Raw genomic sequence first — 12,500 nt, forward strand, 5'->3', positions numbered from 1 at the left:
CTGTCTATCTGGCTCCATTGGTCTGTCTGTCTGTCTGTCTATCTGGCTCCATTGGTCTGTCTGTCTGTCTGTCTATCTGGCTCCATTGGTCTCTCTCTCTCTCTCTCTCTCTCTCTCTCTCTCTCTCTCTCTCTCTCTCTCTCTCTCTCTCTCTCTCTCTCTGTCTGTCTGTCTGATGGGTATTGAAATTGCTCTCTAAATTTACATACGACCATTTAATAAACAAGCCGTGGTTGTCAATAGAAAAACATTTCATTCTCGCTGTGTAATCTTGTTGCATGCAATTCACAAGAAAACTCTACCATCAAAGCATCCAATTGTGTGTGTGTGTGTGTGTGTGTGTGTGTGTGTGTGTGTGTGTGTGTGTGTGTGTGTGTGTTCACCATGGCTTGATCACGAGCGGACTCACAACTACCAGTGCATTACGTACCTATCTTCAGGTAAGACTGACTTCACATATCATTCCCTGGTCAGGTGAGACAGTAACTGCCCCACTTGTCAGCGGAAAAATCCCAGAGGTGACCAGCCCTTATAGTGGGGTTCGAACCTCTGCCAACCGTGGTGGCCAACTCAGAGAGAGAGAGAGAGAGAGAGAGAGAGAGAGAGAGAGAGAGAGAGAGAGAGAGAGAGAGAGAGAGAGAGAGAGAGAGAGAGAGAGAGAGAGAGAGAGAGAGAGAGAGAGAGAGAGAGAGAGAGTGAGAGAGAGAGAGAGAGAGAGTGTGTGTGTGTGTGTGTGTGTGTGTGTGTGTGTGTGTGTGTGTGTGTGTGTGTGTGTGTGTGTGTGTGTGGAAGCTGTTGAGACACACCAAATAATATCCTTATCATTCGTAATACTCCTCTCCTCCGTCACTATTTATTGACCTACCACTTACCAATCTTCTTTTCCAACCTAATCCACTTTACTGTACTATATATTTCTATTTACTCGCATCATCCTTACCCATCATTATTATCACCCAGTTGTAACTTCTCATCCCTTTCTTATTATAATGTAAAATTTAACTATTATCCAATTAAGTCACCACACCACCACCACCACCACCACCACCACACCTATCACCATCACTAAAGTTCACTCCATTACGTGTCCCACCCTATCACCACATCACTCACCACCACCAATAACCGATTCAGAATTGTCACTTTTTTTTAAACTTAGACAAAAGAACGATGACCGGTCTATTTTTTTTATGAGAGTACGTGTCGTAGTAGGAGTAGGAGTGGTAGTGGTAGTGGTAGTAGTAGTAGTAGTAGTAGTAGTAGTAGTAGTAGTAGTAGTAGTAGTAGTAGTAGTAGTAGTAGTAGCAGCGGCAGTAGAAGTATAGCAGTAGTAGTAATGTAGCCGTTGAATTTACAACACATGAAGTGAGCCAGTAGTAGTAATAATAAAGAAATATGTACAACACAAGTAACTTCACCTCTGTCCACACCCTTGTGATGTGTAGATAATTACACAGAATAACCCGGGGGAGATTTCCACACACGCTAAAGCAAAAGCAAATTTAACCCGTCTATTTTCAGTACCTCCCGTGCCAGCCGCGTGTCCGCATGAGTGTAGATGAATGGTGATCGAGATTGTTCCGGTGTGATGAGTGAAAGGTAATGAGAAAGAATGATTAGTGTAATATTCTTCTTCATCCGGACTATGTACTGACTGAAATGATGGATGGTATTGGGAGTGGTGGTGATAGTGAGTGATGTGGTGATAGGGTCGGGCAAGTAATGAAGTGAGCGTTAGTGATAGGAGTGGTAGAAATAGTAGTGGTGGTAGAGGTGGTGGTAGTGGTGGTGGTGGTGGGCGACTGATGTGGTGACTTAGATGATTATTATGTGGAGAAGGAAACTACTAAGCGTTTCAAAGTTTGAGGGCACGTTTTTCTAGAATAACTTTGTAAGGAACACGCATATCATTATGAAATTTTGCCACAGTGTATTTGACACCCTCCCCTAATATCCCAATGTGTCATGAATCGTAAACAGTATATAATAATGGCACTTCTCCCTATAAAAATGGGAGAAAGTCACTTATCCCTCACGAAGAAACGGACAAGTGGTGAGAAATGGTGACGTAGAGAGAGAGAGAGAGAGAGAGAGAGAGAGAGAGAGAGAGAGAGAGAGAGGTAGGGGAATACATAGACGGGAGGGGAAGGGAGGGGAGCGGAGGAGGGGAGCGAAATATGGGGAGGGGGATAGAAGAGAGGGAGGGTAGGAGCAGGGGGAAGGACTATGTGGGTGGAGCTTGTTACTACGTCACAGATAGTACTACGTCACCATTTCTCACCACTTGTCCGTTTCTTCGTGAGGGATAAGTGACTTTCTCCTGTTTTTATAGGGAGAAATGCCATTATTATATACTGTTGACGATTCTTGACACATTGGGATATTTGGGGAGGGTGTCAAGTACACTGTGGCAAAATTTCATAATGATATGCGTGTTCCTTACAAAGTTATTTTAGAAAAACGTGCCCTCAAACTCTCTGAAACGCTTATTAGATCTGACCTCCTCTACCACCACTTACTACATATTATCATGAAGGTGGTAAAAGAAGTGAAGTGGCTGTGAGACAGTGGGGCAGGGGCTGATGTGGGATTGGTATAGCCGTGGGTGTAACAAGTGTCCGTGTGATTAAATGTGTGGGGAACAATGTAGGAATATTACTTATATAGTAAGGTGGGAAGGGTTGCACCCAGACCGACACACAACACACACACACACACACACACACACAGAGAGAGAGAGAGAGAGAGAGAGAGAGAGAGAGAGAGAGAGAGAGAGAGAGAGAGAGAGAGAACCATAATTGTTTTGTCCCTTGTAGCCGGTGTAAGGAACAATATAAGTATTGACTGTTTTCCTAACTTCACTTCTAGCCCCGTGATACCGACAGCCTCATCAATACACGCGGGTATTAATCTACAGGGCCCTGTGCGCACCCACCTACAAACACCGAGGAAAATATTCCCAAACAGTAGTAATATGTTAGGACACTCACAAAACCTGGGTTTCAACCCCAACCCTAGAAGGGCTCCTTCAAGCCCATCCAGTCATCGTACTGCAAAAATAAAACAACAACAACAACGGTAGGACACATGACGGGCGCATTGTGCGGCTGGCCTGGGATACATGGAAGTAGAGAAGTGCAGTCATGCTACACGGCGCCACTGTCATCACTCACTAGTTTTACCGTAGAGCTCGAAAAGTCTTAAATCTCAACATTTTGAATATCATTTACATAAGTTATGACAGATGTATTACCAACAACAATGTCCTATGAAGCGTAAAAACTGATAAAAAGAAGAGTGTAACGTATGAAAATTGGAGATCTGACAACTCAACTCCCGGCTCAGCAGCGTCACCCGGCGACGCTACAACTTCATACTCCCAGGAAACTAATGAAACCTATATACGTCCAATATTAGTCAAATTTACCTGCTGGGGACGTAGGGATCGGGCTTCGCTCGGGCTTGTGCAGGTCCACTCCACCTTGACCACTAATAAGTGTTAAGGAAAGCACACTGTCCTGCTAGACACTCGCAGTTCGCAACACACTCGGTGACACTGACGCTCGAACTTGAACTGCGTAGCTTCGGTTCTTTGTTTCGAAGCTGTTCGGTACTTTTACTTGGAAGTCGTTGGGAACTTAAAACACAAGAATGTTACGACAACACGAAAAGTCTAATGGAATGTATTAAGTCTTCCATATGTATAATAGACGTTTTCTCATTGTGTGAACGTTGCCGAGCCGAAAAAAAAAGGAGGTAACTGAAATATAATAGCAAATAGATAAATAGAACAAATAAATATTTTCCAATCGACCCCAAAATTTGTCAATAATAGAGCGTGAAGACAAAAGACGAGGGTAATCCCATAATTTCTAATGTATTCATCCTTTTCTAACTCAACCGAGAATCATTCCAAGGTCACCACTATACAAAAGAAAAATGTATTTGTAACCCAAGACAATAATGGGTTGTGAAACAATGAACAACCCAATGATTCATCACTACCGTAATCATACTCACGCACAATTGCTATCATTCTTCCGTCATCTAAAAACTACCTTGAAACTCCAAGACGAAGCAATCCAAAGTTCTGTTCCTATTGTTAGCTAAACCTCTCAATTCTGTCCACTCAGCAAAGTTACAAACGAAATGATCAATACAGAAGAGGAGGAGAAGTAGGGAGAGGAATATATGTAGGAGGAGGACTATTAAACGATCATAATATACACCCTATCATATCTGTAATTATTAACTATATGTTCTTGAGGTGATAGGGAGTAAACATTTAGAACCTATGTTATAATGAGATTGAGGAAAGGAGATGGCTTGAAAAAGTAACAAGAATGAAGTTCATAGTAATGATAATAATAGTAATGATGATAATAATAATAATAATGGTAATAATAATAATAATAATAATAATAATAATAATAATAATAATAATAATAATAATAATAATAATAATAATAATAATAATAATAATAATAATAATAATAATAATAATAATAATAATAATAATAATAATAATAATAATGAGAAAAAAGAAGAAAAGAAGAATAATAACAATAATAATAATAATAATAATAATAATAATAATAATAATAATAATAATGATAATCAAATTAACAAAAGTTGAAAATAATGATAATATCATTCAAACAATTAGGCAGGTTGGACGAGGAGGCGTGAGGAAAACACAGGTGTAGGGAGTCGAATTTATTTCCCTATCAGATTCGCCGCAGCTCCTTCAGAAGAATTTTTCAGAGGAACAGTATAGGGAGTTGAGCTTGTTTCCCAACCACTTACGCAGTAGCTTCTCTCTCTCTCTCTCTCTCTCTCTCTCTCTCTCTCTCTCTCTCTCTCTCTCTCTCTCTCTCTCTCTCTCTCTCTCTCTCTCTCTCTCTCTCTCTCTCTCTCTAGCACTTGCAATCATCATATTTATTTTTCATTATACAATATAAAGTGGTATTTCGTGACATGAATCTAAGAGTGATTAACACAGCATAATATTCTCATCCTAACGACTCTAGTAATTAAAACTAAGACCTGACTTAGCCCTCTACTTGGTTATGTTCTTACACCGAAAATATTTGACCTTTTATTAAAATATCTGGTAATTGGATACGGATTTGAAACTTTTCCTATGCTATACCTAAAAATGTGCTACAAAATTATAGGGCCAATTAACATGCATCAAATAAACATCTCTCTCTCTCTCTCTCTCTCTCTCTCTCTCTCTCTCTCTCTCTCTCTCTCTCTCTCTCTCTCTCTCTCTCTCTCTCTCCAGCACAGCAAAACAGAGAGAGAGAGAGAGAGAGAGAGAGAGAGAGAGAGGAGGGGGAAACGGACGGTGGAAAAGTTACTTTTTGCCCTGTAGGATCAAAGGAATCCAGTAAAGGGACATTTTACTAAAATACGAAAATTAAAACATTTTTCAGTAATGGTGATAATGACAGATGTGGAAAGTCAGACGCAGTGGTGGGACGAAGATAACGTCATGATTTGTGGCGGAATATGATGCAGTAATAGTGTGTGTGTGTGTGTGTTGCTATATTCATATATTTATACTTCTGATAGTACAGCTCATATCTACTACTATTACTACTAATACTAATACTACTACTACTACTACAACTACTACTACCACTACTACTACCACTACTACTACTATTACTGCTATTAGTACTAAATAACTAACATTACTGCTAATATTACTAATAATCAACTAACACTATTGCTACTGCTGCTGCTGCTACTACTACTACTACTACTACTACTACTACTACTACTACTACTACTACTACTACTACTAATAATAATAATAATAATAATAATAATAATATTAATAATTAACTAACACTACTGCTACTACTACTACTACTACTACTGCTACTACTACTACTACTACTACTACTACTACTACTACTACTACTACTACTACTAACTGACTAACTAATTTGAAGTAGATTACAAGACATTTAGGTTCAAAATATGTAAGCATGTATTATATATAAATACGTGCTGCCTTAAGTTGGTCAGCTTGCCTTTAGTACAAGCTCCTTCTTTTATGCATAAGAGAGAGAGAGAGAGAGAGAGAGAGAGAGAGAGAGAGAGAGAGAGAGAGAGAGAGAGAGAAAGGTCACAGGCAGCGAGTCTTTTGTCGTGGCCTCTTGTGCGAGCAAATACACGCATATGAGCATCAAGGGAGTCACAGTCTTTATCCTGGCTTAACTTTGCCTCTCGTTATGATTCCTAGAAAACACCTAGCCGTGCTTGAAGTATGACACACACACACACACACACACACTACACTACACTACACGCCCGGTGGCTCAGTGGTTAGAGCGCTGGCTTCACAAGCCAGAGGACCAGGGTTCGATTCCCCGGCCGGGTGGAGATATTTGGGTGTGTCTCCTTTCACGTGTAGCCCCTGTTCACCTAGCAGTGAGTAGGTACGGGATGTAAATCGAGGAGTTGTAACCTGAGCTCGTTCCGTAGGGTAACGTCTGGCTGTCTCGTCAGAGACTGCAGCAGATCAAACAGTGACACACACACACACACGACAAGAATAAAGAGAAATAATGAAAATAAACCAACAAATAATAATATAATCCAATGAAAATGCACAGAAAGAATTACACCCACAACCTTCATTATCAAGAGTAATAAACAACTAAGAACATCTTCTGAGACAATGCAGAACTGTACGACCACTTCCAAAAAGTCCATTCATGTGCTGTTTTTATTTCCACTAATTTAAACACTTGGTTTCCTCGAGAATTTTCCTGTGTGTGTGTTATAAAATTGACAGTGAAGAGAATAAATGCAGTGGCCGTAAGCGTAGCACCAAATGAAACTTTTAATCTCGACTCTACATAATGTCCCCACCTTTTAACCCAACAACACCCATCACTAAAGGCTACTGAAGGACCCATCGACTAGACATCTGCCGACAAATGACAAAAAAAATGGGTTGCTTTGAGCACAGTCTAAAACTTCGGGTAGAGTTAACATCGGGCTATAAGGATCATATTCTACCCCTTCAATACTGGGATATATTTTTATCTTGAGATTTGTGTACGATGAGATCATTTTATTGACATTAAGAAGGGTCTATGGAGGTTAGAAAATTAATGGCCACAGTCTTCACTATTTTAGTCACCCACACAAGTTTCTGAAGCTGTATAAAATCACCAGATAGTAAGAAGAATGAATATGGAAACGCATCATGGTACTCAAGGGATTAAACATTTCTGTGCCACACTTCCACTACTGTCAAAAGGATCTCGTTGAAGTTGCATGTTTTTTTAAGACTATTTTTTTACGCTTCTAAAGACGGATTAACAAGAGTTCTACATTATTAAAAGAAGAAACAGTCTTCAGAATCCTGTAAATCCTCTCTGTGATCTTTGGAAATTATAGTGGTGAGAGCAAGGAGTTTTCGAATAGGTCCCCGTGTCGCCAGGGGAAGATGTGGGAGGCGAGACGTGCAGTAAACAAACTGGGGCATTCAGAAACACATTACTAACTCACCACGACCATTTTTAAAGGCCACCGAGATGAGAAGTCGTATACTCTGGAGAGTTTCTCCTATTAATAACTTGAAAATCTTGCCAATATGTCACCAGAATTATAGAAGAGTATTCCTAAAAACTTTTGTAACTTCATGCAGAGCTTTTGTATATAGTTGAGGTGCGGCGCTTAAGTGTTTCAAGTTATTCTCCAAAAGACCAACATGGTAGAAATTGAGGGAGGAATTGCGAGTGCCGGTGAGCAGACGGGAGAGCGCCGGTGCGGTGGTGCCTACATTCATACATACTACGAGTATATAGCTGGTGAAAGGGCACCTTCATGTGTCCTCTATTTTTACTGCCTGTCTACCTGTAGCAGCGCTGACAGATGCATTGAACTGTGCGGTATGTGGGTGAGGTACTGGCAGCGGCGGTGGTCGTGGTGGTAGTACTAGTAGTGGTTGTGGTAGTAGTAGTAGTAGTAGTAGTAGTAGTAGTAGTAGTAGTAGTAATAGTAGTAATTCAATGTTAGTTTTTCTTCTCGGGACTGAAAAGCTGTCACTTCGTTGAAAATGAAAGATGACCAGAGGAATCTTCGGTGACAAACAATATAGTAAAAGCAATTCAATTAAAAGACTGACAATGATGATGACTCTATGATTATGACAGGTAGAAAATTAACTTCATAGGAGATTTTACCAGTCTCCACATAAAATACACTTTTTTTTCTTTCTTTTTTCTTCATTCCTTTTATACCATTTAAGATCCCTTCTTTTTCACCGACATAAAGTTTCCTTGTTTATTTTATATTACGATATGTATCATTGCAACAACTGAGGGATACGTAGACATACCAGAAACTCTCTCTCTCACACACACACACACAGAGGCATTTCAGCTGGAATGTCTCTTCTGTCTATTTCGGAGTTATTTTATTATGAAGAAAGTACAAGGTCGTTAATACCGCATTAACCCCTTCAATACAGGGACACATTTTTATCTTGAAATTTATGTACGATTACACTATTTTATTGACAGTAAGAGAGCTCTATGGAGATCAGACAATTAATATTTTAATCCCCTACATAAGTTTCTGAAGCAGTATAAAATCACCAAATAGGAAGCAGAATGAATATGAAAGCGCGCCATGGTACTCAAGTGGCTAATATCTACCACATAACTTAACATGATGGTTCACCAGGACACTCATACATAACAGCAGGTCAAATGTGCTGAAACTGTGTAGTTGAACTTTTCTTCTTCCTTCAGGAAGTAGATTGCTCTCGAAGAAGGAGGAAGCTATTTTGTAGCAATTAGGACACTGGAACTAAAAAGGAAGCAAAAAATGTCTGTCTGTTTACTTGGTGTATCAGTTGGCGAGGCACGGAATGCACAATTCGTGAACATGAAGCACGTGGAAGATTTCCACGGGAGGCAAAACATTAACACTGAATTATGTTGAAATGAAATGTGTCGCTGTCAGAAAAATTGCCTCCAAGCAGCAGATGTGAGAATATGGCGTAAAAGAGGAGGAAGAATAGGAGGACAATGCAAAAGTGCATTATATAAAAGTTGAAGTCGATGAAAAAGACAACGATGAGAGTGACAATACTTTAATAAATTCCAACTTTCTCTTAACAGCAACACAACCACAACCACTCACAAAAAAACCACCTAAAACAGCAAGGTAGCAGCACCAATGGTAGTAATGAGACTCACAAGAAAATCAACAACAATACTACTAATGATACACTATAAACATTCAAAAAAAGAAAAATCATGGGAAAGAACCCTAGGAAAGGAAATAACTTTGAACACTCTGAAACAAAAAAAGTAAGAAAAAAAGAAAGAAAAAAAAAAAGAAATCTTTGCAAAATAACCGAAGTGGAAAGTTTCCAAATAAAAAATAAAAGAAAAAATACGTGAAAACTTAAAATAGCACGAGGAAATAATAAAGTGATAATAACATAGTGATGATAACATAGTGCAGTGAGTCAGTCTTACGTCTCTGTGCTTATTGTGTATGCATTGCTTTAAACAAACATGACGGTGAGAGAGAGAGAGAGAGAGAGAGAGAGAGAGAGAGAGAGAGAGAGAGAGAGAGAGAGAGAGACCCCCTGGGAGTACGATCAATTACTGTATAGTTAATGAATATATAGTCAATATATATAGTTAATAAATACATGTATCAAAAGTATTCCTACACTTGAGGTATTATTATCATTATTACTATTATTATTATCATTATCATTATTATTATTATTATTATTATTATTATTATTATTATTATTATTATTATCATTATTGTTATTATTATCATTATTACTATTATTATTATCATTATATCACCATCATCATTATCATTATTATTGATGTTGCCATTATAATTTTATCTCCTTCATTTCATTTTTTTACAATTTCTTGCTACCTGGATTGAAAAAGAAAAAAGGTACAAATCTTTACGTTATGCAAAATCTTTATATAATTCTAATTTAGCCTGTCTTTATTTCTGTATTTCTTATTTCTACATTCGTTTTCATCTCGGTATATTCATTCCTGTTTATTCACCTCACTTTTATGATGTACATATTATTTTTTTTAAATTTATAAATGATAATATATATGTAGCTATATGATCTTCAGATTTAGTGTGGGTGAGAGTTTGCAGTGTTACATATTTTAATGTTTTCTTATAATAATCTCTCTCTCTCTCTCTCTCTCTCTCTCTCTCTCTCTCTCTCTCTCTCTCTCTCTCTCTCTCTCTCTCTCTCTCTTTTACAGGCGGAATCCATGAATGATGAAACAAAGCTTAGTAAGTAAAACTGATTCAATTTCTTTAACCATCACCATCACCATTGCTACCTATATCCTTACATTAATTACTATTACTAATAACAACAACTCACTTTCAACAATTATCAGTATCATCAGTAAAATCATCACCACCACCTCCATCAGTACCAGCACTACTCATATAGGTAACTTTCTCCATCATATCACAATAAAATTAAGTTAAGGAAATTTTGAAGACATGTATACTCTCTCTCTCTCTCTCTCTCTCTCTCTCTCTCTCTCTCTCTCTCTCTCTTCGATTATGTCTTTCACTGCTTTTCAATATTTGATCACAAACAACTAAAACATTATTTTCATTTTTTTCTGCTCCAGTCTCTTCTGAACATTATACTGGCTCAACATAAAAATAAAAGATAAAAAAATAAATAATGCCTCTAAATAATTTTCATTCATCTCTGATACAAGAAAACATTTACAAAATGACTTTAGCATAACGTTACATATAACAGTGTGAACCTTAACGCATCGCACCTCTTCCATCGTTTTCTCTCTCACCAACAGTGCTTAGGAAGGCGTTTTCGATGTTTGATGAGAAGAAGACGGGTTTCATCGCCACAGACAAACTCCTGGGCATTCTGGGAGACCTCGGCCAGAGTGTGGACCCTGACGAGCTGAGAAAGGTGATCAAGGAAACAGATGTCGATGGTGAGCTGGGGAGGGTGCAACGGGGCGTGTGTTTGTAGAATGTGTAGGGTGTATGGAGAGTGACGTGCTTGCGTACGGGTTGGTACGGGTCTAAGAACTGTGTATGTAGAGGTGGCTATGAATGTATCTTAGGGACGTGGGAAAAGTGAAATGTTGTGCGTAAGTGTATGAATGTTTAAGAGAGAGAGAGAGAGAGAGAGAGAGAGAGAGAGAGAGAGAGAGAGAGAGAGAGAGAGAGAGAGAGAGAGAGAGAGAGAGAGAGAGAGAGAGAGAGAGAGATATGAAAGGCATTTGAGTGGTTAACTATTAAATATATGGCAGTTTCATCCCACAAAAAATTAAACTGTAAAAACATGAATGCATCAAACGTATATATTGAAATCTCGTTTTTTGAGTAGTGAAATGTTGAAAAAAACCTTTCATGTATAATTCATTCAAAACTGCTGCACTGGCAAACGATATCCCGAATTTAGCAAAACTGCCCAACCTTTTGTACAAAGTTATTAGTGCAGGTCGGGTGAAACACCAATTTTTCATTCGCCCTGTCAGAGCCCGAAAAAAATTTCATGCAAATGCCGTATGACAATGACAAATGCAAGTATATATATATATATATATATATATATATATATATATATATATATATATATATATATATATATATATATATATATATATATATATATATATATATATATATATATATATATATATTGGATGGGCATCAAGTAAAGTACACAAAATCTACAATAAAAATAAAAAAGCACCACTGAGGTGCCAGTCCCCAAACATAGTGGAAAGTGGTGTAAAATATTACAGGATAGTTGTCTTCAAACTTCCTTCCTGAAAAAGTTCACGTCATAAGAAGGTAGGAATACAGAAGCAGGCAGGGAGTCCAAGAGTTTAATGGTTAACTCTTGCATTAAAGAGATGGACAGAAAGAAGCTACAGATAAAGAAGAAAATCCTATGTGGCGAGACCCTGGGAAGAAGGGGGAATCATGCTTTTAACAAGATCGAAACAGCAGTTGGCATGCAAACAGCGGTAGAAAAAAGCAAAAGATGCAATATTGTGACGATGAGAAAGAGGTTGAAGACAGTCAGTCAGTTAGAGGAGAGGAGTTTATAAGATAAAAAAAATAGTGGTAGAGTGAAACCTTTCCATACATGTGAAGCATACTATGCACACACATGAGTATTATTGGTGTTGCTGTTGTTTGTTGTTAGTCTTGTTTTTGTTGCTACTACCACTACTACTGCTATTACACTACAACTCACAACTATAAAAACAATAACAACAACAGCTACTACTACTACATTATCATCACAATAACAACGCCTGCTATTAGCACAACTGAGACCATGCACCAACACCACCACTACAGCCACGTTCACCTTTACTCAGGCGTGGCAGAAGCAGAGGGTAAGATGAGCTTCGACCAATTTGTCAACGTAGTGAGCTGCTTCATGCAAGACGAGGACGAGGAAGCCA

General features: G+C 38.3%; 1 protein-coding gene and 1 long non-coding RNA gene across 3 annotated transcripts in view; one reads left to right on the forward strand and one right to left on the reverse strand.

Annotated features, from left to right (window-relative positions):
- The window catches only part of LOC123518604, a 34,252-nt gene extending 30,710 nt beyond the window's left edge, over nucleotides 1-3,542 (reverse strand). Inside the window, exons 1-2 of one of the 2 annotated variants that reach the window (XR_006678835.1) lie at nucleotides 3,428-3,542; nucleotides 2,991-3,050 (exon numbers count right to left, since the gene is read on the reverse strand). This is a non-coding gene — a long non-coding RNA (uncharacterized LOC123518604). The remainder of the gene's footprint in view (nucleotides 1-2,990; nucleotides 3,051-3,427) is intronic. The other variant, XR_006678834.1, reaches the window with a different exon arrangement.
- Nucleotides 1-12,500, forward strand: part of LOC123518602 (troponin C, isoallergen Bla g 6.0101-like) — a 39,183-nt gene that overhangs the window by 20,527 nt on the left and 6,156 nt on the right. Inside the window, exons 2-4 of the mRNA XM_045279498.1 lie at nucleotides 10,293-10,323; nucleotides 10,866-11,009; nucleotides 12,414-12,500. The exon at nucleotides 12,414-12,500 is cut by the window's right edge and continues 45 nt beyond it. Coding sequence (XP_045135433.1) covers nucleotides 10,293-10,323; nucleotides 10,866-11,009; nucleotides 12,414-12,500 — 262 coding nt within the window. The remainder of the gene's footprint in view (nucleotides 1-10,292; nucleotides 10,324-10,865; nucleotides 11,010-12,413) is intronic.

Source organism: Portunus trituberculatus, chromosome 44, assembly GCF_017591435.1.
Source record: "Portunus trituberculatus isolate SZX2019 chromosome 44, ASM1759143v1, whole genome shotgun sequence".
In the NCBI taxonomy this organism is placed as follows: Eukaryota; Metazoa; Arthropoda; class Malacostraca; order Decapoda; family Portunidae; genus Portunus; species Portunus trituberculatus.